Below are 12,802 nucleotides of genomic sequence, written 5' to 3' on the forward strand. Positions count from 1 at the left end.
CTTCCGGCTGAATTTCATACATCTGTGTTTTAAAACACACACTAAGCCTGGCGGTGGTGGCGCACGCCTTTAATCCCAGCACTCGGGAGGCAGAGGTAGGCGGATCTCTGTGAGTTCGAGACCAGCCTGGTCTACAGAGCTAGTTCCAGGACAGGCTCCAAAGCCACAGAGAAACCCTGTCTCGAAAAAACCAAAAAATAAATAAATAAATAAAACACACACTAAGCTAAATCCCATTTTCTGGGTTAAATATCCTTATAAATTATTCTTATATTGACCCTGTCCTCCAAATCATTACAGCAAGACACTTGATAAAGTAATGGTTCCCTATTCCAGATGAGACACCAAAGAGGTGTCAATTAAACAAAGCAACACAAAACAACAAATAGATGTTTCTAGTGGAAAGCTGGGGCAAGGACTGATTGACTGTGGTGCTGGAAAACCCAGTGCCTTATGTGTGACGGACAAGTGTCCTTCCACTGAGCTACAGCTCTGCCTAAGAGGTCTTAAATGTTCAAAGGAATCTGAGAGCTGGGATTTGACTAGAGAACTGTCCTGCAAAAGACCCTGGGTCTTACCTAACCTCAGGGGGAGGGGGAGGGATAGAAGGAAGCACTTGGATTAGTTTAAATTAACAGGGCTAGTGAAGGAGCAGAACAAACTCCATTTTGAGAAAGAACTCCATGTTAGTCAGGGCCTAATTGTGTGTGTGTGTGTGTGTGTGTGTGTGTGTGTGTGTGTGTGTGTGTGACTGTAGCCCAGCAAAGTCATAAACATTCCCAAGGAACTGTTTCAGCCCTGGTCAGAGTGACCCACCAGGGTGTCCAAACAACACCTGCTTGCTTCAAACGTCCTTGTCGTATCTGACTAACTACTGTTTTGAAATTCTTGTCTGTTGACAGCTGCTGTTTTTGAAATTTCCTTATACCCCAACCAATGAATTCAAAGATTGTATACTTTTACCCAATTATGAATTGCCAAGGCTCGTGCCATCCTGCCTGGAGTTTTTCCCTATAAAAATTCCTGAGGGCTTGGGGCCGTTTTTCCCCACCTGCTGCATGGGTGAGTTGGATTACTGTTCAAGCTAGCTTGTATTCAATAAACCCCAGTGTTTGCATCAGATACCAGTTCTGTGATGGTCTCATTTGGGGGTTCTGTGTGATGTGGGCACAACACTAGAACTTAATTTCGAGTAGTCCGAGGGGCTGCTGGAGTGTGGCGAAAACTCACACCAGGAGCCATGGCCCTGTAAAATCAGCACGAGTTTCCATTCTGCCTCAGGATACATTTACTTTCATGAGAACATAAGCTCCTCTTCTCCTTCACACCAGCACTATCGACTATGTGAGGAGAGAGCACCTTGCTTGTCCTAGGCCTCCACACAAACCCCGACACTCCATGTGACCTGGAAGACATGCCTACCCTATATGAGAAGGACACAGAACAATCCCAAGCCTTAAGTTCAAAGCAGAAAAAGGAGGTCACTAAAGAAATTTTCTGATTTCTTTTGGTGAGATTAGAAACTGACATGCTCTCTTGGATTTATAAACGGCTTAATATTCACACTGATGAACAACATGTTAGGCATTCGGGCACGGACAGCAGCTAGGAAATCCCAAGCATGTCCATTTTGTGTCAAGGACAAGGATGTCCTATTCCCAGCACAGATTCCCATGGGCATCACGTGACTGGGTTAAAAAGATGGGCTCCCACAGACTCAAGAGATGACTCAGTGTTTAAGAGTGTGGTTACTCATCAAGAGGACCCAGGCACAATTCCCAGCACCCACACAGCAGTTTACAACCATCCACAACTCGTTTTAGGGGATCCAACGCCTTCTTCTAGCCTCTGCTGGCACCAGGCACGCACGTGGTGGACAGATCGCCTGTCCTCTTAGAGCTAGCTGTCCACTGGTGTCTAACAGTTAAGAGTAATTACTGAGCACTGGAAATGTGGCTAATACGAATGAAGAACATTGCATCAGATTAAAATTTAGTTAATAAAAAATTTGAAAACCGATACTTGATTTAGACAAAGCTTTTACAAAATGTTCTGTAACAATCTAGATATGTAACTATATTTTTCAATTGTAAGTGTTATGAATTCCTAAAGAAGATCAAGTCATCTAGTGAAAATTTAGTATCCTACCCAAGGTGTGTTCTAGCCAAAAGGCACTTAATTTAGTCCAAAGAAAGATCTCAACCAGATGGGCACAGTGGGATGTGCCTTTAATCCCATTAAACCAGCACAGGGGAGATAGAGGCAGGGGGTCTCTGTGAGTTCAAGGCCAGCCTGATCTACATAGCAAGTTTCAAGGTATACAGTGAGACCTTGTCTCAAAATAAAACAACAATCACAAAAGGGTAGGGTCATAATCAATATCAATATTTTAAATTATAATTTATTATGCAGAAATAATAATATATATTTAGTAAATAAAATAAAACACTGGGTCAAAAATAGTGTCAAATTACTTTCACCTATGATTTCTTTTAAAAACATCTGGCCATTTAGTGAAAAATGAGGCCATGAATTTGAAGTAGAGCATGGATGGCTATGTGCGAGGCTTTGAAGAGAGGAAGGATGAGAAATGTTGTTAAATTATAATCTCAAAATTTAAAAATCTGGCTGTTAAAAAAACATAAAATCAGTATGTGGTTACACTGTTTCCACTGGATGGTGCTGATTTAGACAAAGGTTTAAAAGCAAAAACTTCCTTTAAAATGCATTGTGTGGCAGCTCACGGGCCACACTTCTAAGTGCTGTTGAGTATGTAATCCTTTGCACAAGCCCAGTAGACAGCACGTGGAAAATGCCCAGGGTGTTTAAAACAATGACAACAAATGTCTAATAGAACACAGAAAAGCCTTAAGAGCATGCTTAGAAACGTTAGAGTAAATGACTTTTTTAATAGCAACAATTTTTAAAAAAACGAACTTCTGTTTATTATGAACACTCTGCTCTTGCCACGCCGAAAGAAATATATAATTAGTAGTATGCGTAATTAGCTAGTTGGTGAGCAGATGGCACGGATGAAGGACGGCACCTAAGGAGGAGGTGCAAATGGAAACGGCAGGTGTCTAACCAACAAGCCTAGGAATGCCAGCACCACCAGTTACATCATCATGTGAATTCAGCCAACTGCACACACAATGTGGAGATAAAAAAAATCAAAGTAACAGACTGCCCACTGTACTTCAGAAAGCAGAGCTGGGGGTGGGGTGGGGGTGGACCCTGTGCACAGCCGTCACCCGCCACCCACTCAGCCACTGCAGCTCGATGCCTACCTGTAACAAACACTCTCTGTGCAGGGGTTGTGAGCCCGGACAATGACAAAAACATGCTGAAAGTGAGAGCGGATGTTTTTCGGGCTAAATGGTTGTGCTCCAGGCTCTTGGAAAACTACTGTCACAATGTCGTTTCCAATGTGCCGCTTCCTCAGGAGCTACAAGAAAACAAGCAAGCACCAACGTAAGTGCCAACACTCGGGAGACACCCTCCACCATTCCCTACACCGAAAGCATCTATGCCACATCAGCCTGTACCAGGGCAGGCCTTTTTTAGCCTTGTCTTAGCATTCTCTCCAAGGAATAAGATGGAAATGAATATTCTAAAAATTTGTATAAAGGATACAGCCGTTCAAACAGATCTAACTAATATCTGGCATGTCCAATCCTCAGTTTCTATAGCAACAACTGTGTTCCGTTCTCAGATAAGCAACGTGCCATTGGGGAAGATGTTTGGAGACGAGGAATGGCTGAAGCAGCTATAACACAATCACATCATGCTTTTACAGGAAATGAGGAGGAGGGGTTCTCCTGGTAGAAAGTTTGTGCCCCGTGTTGGGAACACAGAAATTAGTACTGCTCCACAAGTAGCACCAGTTTAAAGGCAGGTGAGGTTTCAGGTTTGAACAGCATCCTAGTTACAGAGAGTTCCTTCAAACCACCTTCTGATTTATACATTACACATTCTGTCATGGTTGTCAAATTCAGGAACCTCAAGCCAGTCCAGTGCCTTCTGAGGGGCTTCTAAGAGGGTGTGATTATCCTATGTGAGGTTTGTGCTTCTCATCCTTGCTTTATGGAAGTTCTTCAAAGAGCAAAACGATTAAATATGGCACCAACTAACTACGCTACACACAAACCTGAACTTATACAACTTACTTTTTTATTTAGATTCTCCAGGGACATGGAAACATGTAAATCACATAAAATCAACAACCTAGTGTGGGCTGATGGCTGGGGACAGTAGCTTTTTAGATTTAAGTTAGAAATCTGGAGAGAAATGCACTTTCAAAAACAATATGTGCATTACTTTGTTTTATGGTGTGAGTGTTCTGTCTGCATGTGTGTCTGTGCACTGCAGGCATGCCTGATGCCTGCAGAGGCCAGCAGAGGGTGTTGAATCTCCTGGAACTGAACTTAGAGATCACTAAGTCCCCAAGGGGGTGTTGGGAACTACATCCAGATCCTCTGGCCGGGCAACAAGTTGCTGAGACAATTCTCAAGTCCTGGGAAGCACACTTTTAACCTAAGGAATTTGAAAGCATTCCAAATTATTTCCCAGCAAAGCAGTTTACTTCATTTCTAAGCATCAGATAGTATGTCTTATGTTAAATGCAAAAAAGTTGTATTTATGTTTAAATACATGTGAATTATTTTAAAAAGATAAGCTTTTAAAATACATTTCTAGGTATAAGGTTATTTATACAGAAGGAAACTAATTAATTAGCTAAAGAAAGAAAAATTCTTAGTGTTTAACAGCACAGATTACTTTCCCATTTTAATTTGGAACAGCAGTATTTTTGCCTTTATTGACTGCCCAAGTTAAACCAGTTTATATTTGCCCACGGAAATGTTAGCTCACTCAGCACGTCAACAGCTAAACCTGGAACTGAATAGGGTACTCTGACAAATCTCATATTCAAAGGTCATTCATTAACATTCTGACGACTGGTCGGAGTGAGTTTACCTTCTTAGACTGTGACTTCCACCTAGAACTACACACACTGTCCACAGACCAGGTCAGAGCTCATCTTCAGACGGCTTCCTGCAGATTTACGGCTGACTCACCATTTTGTTTCCTATTTTTGAGTACTTGGGTACTCGGGAAAGGCAAAATTCTGTCTCTTAGGCTCGTGATTGACCCCAAGCAGTGAGGGGTGAGGTTAGCTGAGTGATGGGCTGGTCTCTGTGAAGGAGCACCAATTCATTCAGCAGTAGAAAGTAAGAAAATATCCACACCCACTGCAGAGTCAGGAGTGACTGAAGCAGCCAGCAGTGGGTGTGGAAGGAGAGAATGTTCGCTCCTGGCTTCTTCTCAGTTCAGTCTGGCCTCATTAATTTTGAAATACTTTCCCAAATTGTAACCACCAGTACTGTCCACACAGTTTCCACTTCCTCCACGGCAATCTGTCACATCCTGGTGACTGGTATTGTGCCTCTGATCTCTGCAGGACTTGATGCATTTGCACCTGGCATTATTGATTCTAGTCCTTGCCATTTCCTAATGAAGAAAGAAAAGGGCTGTGGACCCCACTGACACTTTCTCTGCCATTTCTTCCTGTTGTGCTCAATTCCCTTTGGATTATCGACGAAACATAAGTACTTTTCTGCTTTAAGCTCTGGCTTCTTGAGAAGAATCTTCACCCACTTGTGCAGATCCTCTGCAACCCTGCAGGGTCATCCAATCACCGTGATTTCAACTTCTCTTCAGACTGCATGAAAACCTCCATCCCAGTGTGAAAAGCAAATGATTAAATCACAAAGCTCTCCAGCTGGTTGTTAACCTCGAATTCGAGTCTCTTCATTTGTTTTCGGCTCACTTGCTATTCCTTGCTTCCAGAAAGCACAAAGCTTCCTGCTGCTGTGGCAGGTGCAACACTAAATTCCGGCTGCAGATTTTATAAACGTGCCACTTAGGCCTCTGGGGGAAATGCAGGAAGTAGAAACACAGATGAGAGAGCATGTCTTACCTGTTGCTTGTTGTTAGGTGTGTACGGCAGCATGGTGGAGACATGAAACATAATTTCATAGTCTTTGTAGGTTGTGTACAGAGAGTGGGTTCCAGTGGAGTCAGCTATGGTTAAGAAAAAGAACACATAACCAATGAGATGACTACCGGAGCAGGAAAAGTAATCCACTTAAGAGGACAGCCTTGAAACATGACAGCAAGTAGAGAGTCCAGAGAAGGCCTGTGACGGCGTCATTACTCTCATTTTAAACACCCATTCTCTACTGCAGTCCTATGAAGTCCACAGACTGGATATTTTCTCAGAATAGATGTTTTCTTAGAATATTTATGAGTGCATAAACTATTCTTAAACAAACAAACAAATTGGGGCTAGAAACAGAGCTCAGTAGATAAAATGCTTGACCCACAAGTGAGAGGATTCCCAGTGGTGGCCTGCTGTGATTCTAGCACTCAGAACAAGGAGATGGGGATCACCAGAGCAAGCAGAGTAGCAAATTCTGGGGTCAATAAAAGACCCAGACTCAATATATAAAGTGGAAAGTGAGCAAGGGGAACGCCCAGTGTCAACCTCTGGCCTCCACACTCACACATTTATATTCAGGTATGCCTGCATTCATTCACAGATGTAAACTCTCTCTCTCTCTCTCTCTCTCTCTCTCTCTCTCTCTCTCTACACACACACACACACACACACACACACACACACGTGTGCGCGTATGTATAAATATGCATGCAAAAATAAAAATAAAAGTTAACTATCAAATAATTTAAAATGTTATTGCCAGGAATGGCGGTGTATCCCCATAATCCTTGTACTCAAGAGGTTGAGACAGGAGCATCAACGTTCATGGCCACCTTGGGCTACACTGATATTGCTAAGTGGAGCAGTCATGAGCATAAGTAATATTACTGTCAGCAGATATAGTATCAAATGTCTGTTTTCTGTTGGCAATAAAACCAGGTGACTGGTTGTCTATGTTTAAAACTGAGGGAAATGCTAAATTCAATCTAGGGTCAGTAAAAGTAAACAAACAAAAATTTCCCACTCATCTTCATGGATATTGAGAACCTATTTCTTAGTATTTCCAGTTCAATCAAGAATAGTAAGGGATTAACACTGGACAGCAAGGTCGCAGGAGGCCTCAGATTGTAAAGGTTTGAAAGCATACTGTTACTTTCCCTCCCCTAGGAAACAAACCACCACTAATGCCTACATACAAACGATTTCCCAATCAGTGTGCCCACAAACACCTATAGTAAGAGAAAAATAGTCAGTTGAAAGGGAGTGTTGAGACTCAGAGGTCCTGGATTCAGGGGTCGCTCAGAGAACCTAAGAGCATGTACTCTGGGTAAGCTGGAGCCACCAACCACAGTTTTAAGGACTACAAGACTTGACTGCACTTGAGGGAATGACACCTGATGTTTTTAGTGAAAGACAGAGCAAGACAAAGTGCATAAGAGGCATGCATAAGAGGCAGCAGTTGTCAAAATCAGCACACAAGCATTAGTGGGGGAGCCTCTTTAAAAGCAAACTCCCAGACCACAACCAGCGATGCTGCACGGTGGGTAGCCAGTATCAAAAGGAGTCTACATCCCTCGGATGCAGGAGTTTCCATCATGCAGAGAAACTGCTCCAAGCAGACTACGATGAGACTCATGGACAGATTAAAAACATGATCCAGAGCCTGGAGCTTTAGGCTAGAGCTTACTGGAGGATTTTCATTTTGAAGCTCATGAAAAATGCAAAGAAATAAGCTAAATATAGAACAAACCAAAGATGACTTTTCAAAATTGCAAAATACATAACATGTAAGTACTCAAGAAAACAAAATCTCATAAATGCTAACAACCACCACCACAAGTGACAATTATTACAATGAAGTGTCTTTCTCAACTGCTCAAGGCTGGTCTTAAGTATGAAGAACTCATCTATAGTTAGAAGCCCGCTATAAATATCTGCCAATCAACCTGCTATAAATATTTTGCAAGACTTTGAGATGAATGTGGCAGCTCTGATGTATTCCAAGCTGATTTTAAGCAAAATCAATGAATTAGAAAATATACTGCCACTGGCATTTACTAACTGCATTCGCTGTCTAGGCATGGATACCAGAAAGGAAAAGTTGTATGGGTAACACTTTGCTTTTTCTACTTTTAGCCCATTCTTTTTCTGAACACTTTATTTTCTGTAATGGATTCTGTCTGACCAGCCCTTTTCTTAGCATCTTTAGAAATTCCACAGCATGGCTAATATTTTGGACAGTTTAAAAATGGTTTCAAGAGGTTAGAGGTTCAAAACAATGGAAATTTCCTGTCCCAGAAAAAAGTAACTCCTCAGTCCTGAGGTTACAAGTGCACGATTATAAACACATGATACAGATGCCAATACTGCCAGGGAGAAAGAACGTTTGCAGACCTACCAAGATACAGAACTCAGTGTTCTTGTTGTGCTTCTAGAGACTCAGAAACCATCCAAGTTCTTAAGAGGATGGCAATCTGGGAAGTGGAAACAGAGTTGTTTTAGATCAGGATGCAGAGAATGCAGAGTGAGAAACCGCTACGTGAAAACGTACTTGTAGAGGAGGCCATGAAAGCCAATGCAACTCCACAGCACAGCTGGATGGGCTCGATTCTTAAGCAGTAAATCTACCCAGACATTCCGTGTCATCAGACAGCCAAATGACCACAGTGATGAACACTGCCACACTCAACAATTATGTCACAAAAAGGAGATCCATTAGCCGGTACAGTAGGGTTCAGCTATAATCCCAGAACTCAGCAGACTCAGAAGGGAGGATCTCACTTAGAGGACAGTTTGGGTCACATGGAGATATATTTTTCTCAAAATCTCAAATAAAACTTCTATTATTCAAAGCAGATGATACTAAGCTAGGGAATAAACAAGGGCTGATAAGAATGTCCACTGTATAAGACCATAACAAAGCAGGACCGCACTGCCACACTTTGGGAGGGTAGGGAAGACGACCGTCAGCAGCAGCATTTCCACTTGAAGGGGCTTCAAGTCTGCAGAAGCAGTTTCCAGGCACAGCCAACACCACTGACCTCCTGACTGCTGATGTAACTCAGGTTTTTTAGTAGTCAGAGGCTTGGACGATAATGGATGTGAGACTTTGAATGAGGAAAAAGTGACCAGGCATTCAAACAACTTTTCCTGGAACGCTAACAGCAAGTCAAGACAAAGTAGGTGGCAAGAACATAAGCTTACCTGACTTTTGGAAACTGTCTAGCTTCAAATACCTATGGAGGGTGGAGGTGTCGCTGGGTGAGAGAGTGCTTGTCTGAAATGTGAAGCCCCAGTATCCTAATATGTAAATAAATGAATATCCATCATGGTGGCCTGAAAGAGAATGGCTCCATGGACTCCTGGTTGAATGCTTGCTCCTCTGTGGGAATAATAAGGGTGTGCTGCTGGACATAGCTATCATTCTTACCTAGTTTGAAATACCACAATAGTTAAGTAGCTGTTCGTTTAAAATCTCTGTATTAGAGTCAGACTTTACACGCATGTCACCTTCCCTCAGGATCTGGAGATGCTGAAGTCAGTGTGTGGAAGCACAGTGGGAACTGGGCATGCTCTTCTAGAACAATGGCATGGCTCTGAGACATTTTGGACTCTGGGGTGTATTTCACTCATTAATAAGGTAGTCATTTCTCTGTTGTTTGGGATTCTCCCTGTTGTGGGGATTAGGTGAAATAGTATAAGAAAGGGCTAGTTCATAAGACCCTCAGTAAACGTCTTGGATAGAATTTAAATTCTAAGTCCAGCAAAATGACTCAGCAGCTAAAAATACTTTACACATCTACCTGACCACCCCAGTTCAATTCTTAGAACCCACATAAAAAAGCCAGATGCAAGAGCACACATCTGTAATCCCAGGCAAGGTGGGAAGTGGAGAGAGGAAACCACTGTACACAGCACAGCCGAACCGACGACAGTGATCTTGTCTGAACAAGGCGAAGGGGAGAAATGACTCCCCAGTCGTCCTCTGACCTCCATACAGGTCTGCCACTTATGCCCGTGTGTCCACGCCTCTCTGTCCCTGTCTCTCACATGCACATACACACACCAAAAATATTAAATTTAAATTTTTGTTCAGTTAAGAGTTAAAAGTGTAGTTTCCTTAAATAGCACCTTCTTCTCTGTGTAGTTTTCACTCAGTGTCTAGAACTCTGAATGGCTCTATGTGCCTTACACCTTTCCCCATTTGGTGTAGGAGGTCCTTCTGTTTGTGTGTTGCTTTCAGTGGTTAATGAATAAAGAAACTGCCTTAGCCTAGTTGATAGGGTGGAACTTAGGTAGGTGGAGAAAACAGAACTGAATGCTGGGAGGAAGAAGGGCAGAGTCAGAGAAGCCATGGATCCTCTGCCTTAGACGGACACTGGTTAGAATCTTCCCAGTAAGCCACTGCCACGTGGTGATATACAGATTAATAGAGATGAGTTAAACTAATATGTAAGAGTTAGCTAATAAGAAGTTAGAGCTAATGGCCAAGCAGTGTTTTAATTAATACAGTTTCTATGTGGTTATTTTGTGTGTAAGCTAGCTGGGCAGCCAGAACAAACAAGGGGCCCTCTCTTTGCAACACCCGTTGACACTCATTCCTAATAAAGAAGGATTTTTTATTTTCTAAAGATTTATTATTTTATTATGGTGGTTTTGCCTGCATGTATGTGAGTACACAACATATGTATCTGGTGCCCCTGAAATGCAAAAGGGCACAGGATCTCCTGGAACTGCAGTTTTGAAGGTTGTGAGCTGCCATGTGGATCCTGGGAGCTGAACCTGGATTTTCAGGAAGAGCAGCATGTCCTCTTAACCACTTCTCCATCTCTCCAGCCCCCAAGGTTCTATTTTCTTTATAAGGCCTGAGTAAATCTCGTCTGAACCATCACAGCTGGCCTCAGACACAGCTGAAACACTTAGGGTGGCACAGGCCCTGCGGTGCATTAGTGAGGGCTGGGCCTGAGGAATGCTTCACAAAGGGGCTCAGATCCCCACTGCTGACTTGACAACCAAGCCTCATTCAGGAACTGTCCATAACCACAGCTTAAAGTGAGTATGTAAGCAGCGTGGTGAGAAATTTTTCTCTTTAGTGTGTGTGGAACTACCCAGGGCCAAAAGATTCACTGCAAACACCCCTTCAGAGAGCTCTTCCAGCCAAGGTCACAGCCATCTGAGGCCCACTTGTTTACTGTAATTCTCCAATTCTGGATGAGAAGATGACTTTGTAGAGATGAGGACGAAAAGAGAAGAAATGGCTCAACTGTTTTCCCAGACTTTCCTCTCCTGACTCTCTTGGTTCATAGCAAAATAAAATCTCAACCCAGTTAGCACATGATGAGTAGAATTGTCTCACCAGACAGTGTGGGTGTGCAGAGGTCAAGGGCACCGGGGAGGGAAGGTCAGAGACTGAAGGCCAAGCCCTGGGTTCACGGTCATGCCTTCACTGAACACTTTATTAACCAACCGTACCACCAGAACTGGCATATTTCCCTAATGCCTATTAGCTATCCAGCCATTGCATGTAAATGTATCCCAAAACCAATTTAGCTAGCAGCTTGTGGGGCTTAACTAAGATGGCATGCATAGACAGACAGACAGACAGACAGACAGAATGAATGAGAATAAATCTAGAGCTTTTTTCCCTCAGTCACAATTTTCACTATAAATTAGAAAAATTGATAAAATATGCAAACCAACTGGTTTTGAACATTCAACAGAAGATGGCATTAGATGGCTAGGAGTCCCTGGAGGTGGGAGGTAGTAACAAGGAAGTAGGGTGTGCTCTATAATGTCCCCAGTTCTTTACCAAGGTGCACTGTCGGGACAGTGGCACAGGAGAGGCCTCTGAGGGGAAAGCTGCTATAAGGTGGAGTTCAGAAAGTCTAAGGAGATTGATACTTGAAGAGCACCCAAGAGGAGGAAATCTCAGAGCCTGAACAAGGTACCCTTGAGTATTGAGCTGGGAAACACATTGCATATGTACAGGGTTATTTCCTGAAAACCAAACAAAGAAAATAATTAGGGCAAGAGCTATCAGCTAATTATACACCAAACAGTGGTCACAGCTCAGAGTTGGAAGACAAGTGAATTCCAAACAGGCACACTGGAGACACCCTGTTCAACAGGATGGTAGTCAGGTCACAACACATACCTCAGGAATACCACAGCAGTCACCAAGCTTAACCAAGACCCAGGAAAACCAAGTTAATCCTTTGGGGAGTTCACTAATGTCAACACAAACCCAGCACTTCAAGGACAATAAAATCTAGATACTTGGTGACCATAGTCACAAATGCAACACCTCATATATAATCAGTCAGGTGAAGTAGCGAGGTATAACTCAAACCAGGAAAAATCTAGCAACGGGAGGAAACCCGTAAGACAGAAATAGAAGACTGTAACTGTTATAAAACATTCTAGGGTGTGAAGGACAGGATGAACCTAATGAGGCACAGAGAATGGAAGACACAAAACAAAATTACCAAATGCAACTTTTGGTCTTGGTAATTACCATACTTTATTGGAAGTGTTACTGGATCAAATTAATGTGAATTAAGACACTATAAAGACAAGGAGGAAAAGAAAAAGGAGTCTGAAGATGTGCTAATGGGAATTATCAAAACAGAAGCGCAACGGTGTGGAAAACACTGAGCAAGCAAAACCAGAGACTCGATAGCTTTGGTACACTAGTGACACACACAACCTGTGTGTAACTGGAAACCTGGGAGGCCAAACACACAGGAAAATAACACAAAATATTTTAATTTGGTGAACGTTGCCAGAACTCTGCTGCAGGAAAGA

The 12,802-nt window shown here is 42.7% G+C and overlaps 1 protein-coding gene across 8 annotated transcripts in view; it reads right to left on the reverse strand.

Annotated features, from left to right (window-relative positions):
- Sipa1l1 (signal induced proliferation associated 1 like 1) overlaps positions 1-12,802 on the reverse strand; it is a 288,200-nt gene that overhangs the window by 65,041 nt on the left and 210,357 nt on the right. For all 8 annotated transcript variants that reach the window (XM_041658470.1, XM_041658472.1, XM_041658465.1 and 5 more), the window contains 2 exons: positions 5,978-6,081; positions 3,288-3,445 (listed from right to left, as the gene is read on the reverse strand). In XM_041658470.1, the coding sequence (XP_041514404.1) occupies positions 3,288-3,445; positions 5,978-6,081 (262 nt within the window). The remainder of the gene's footprint in view (positions 1-3,287; positions 3,446-5,977; positions 6,082-12,802) is intronic.

Source organism: Microtus oregoni, unplaced genomic scaffold (genome assembly GCF_018167655.1).
Source record: "Microtus oregoni isolate MIOR12 unplaced genomic scaffold, Mior012 000009F_ref0000495, whole genome shotgun sequence".
Classification (NCBI taxonomy): Eukaryota; Metazoa; Chordata; class Mammalia; order Rodentia; family Cricetidae; genus Microtus; species Microtus oregoni.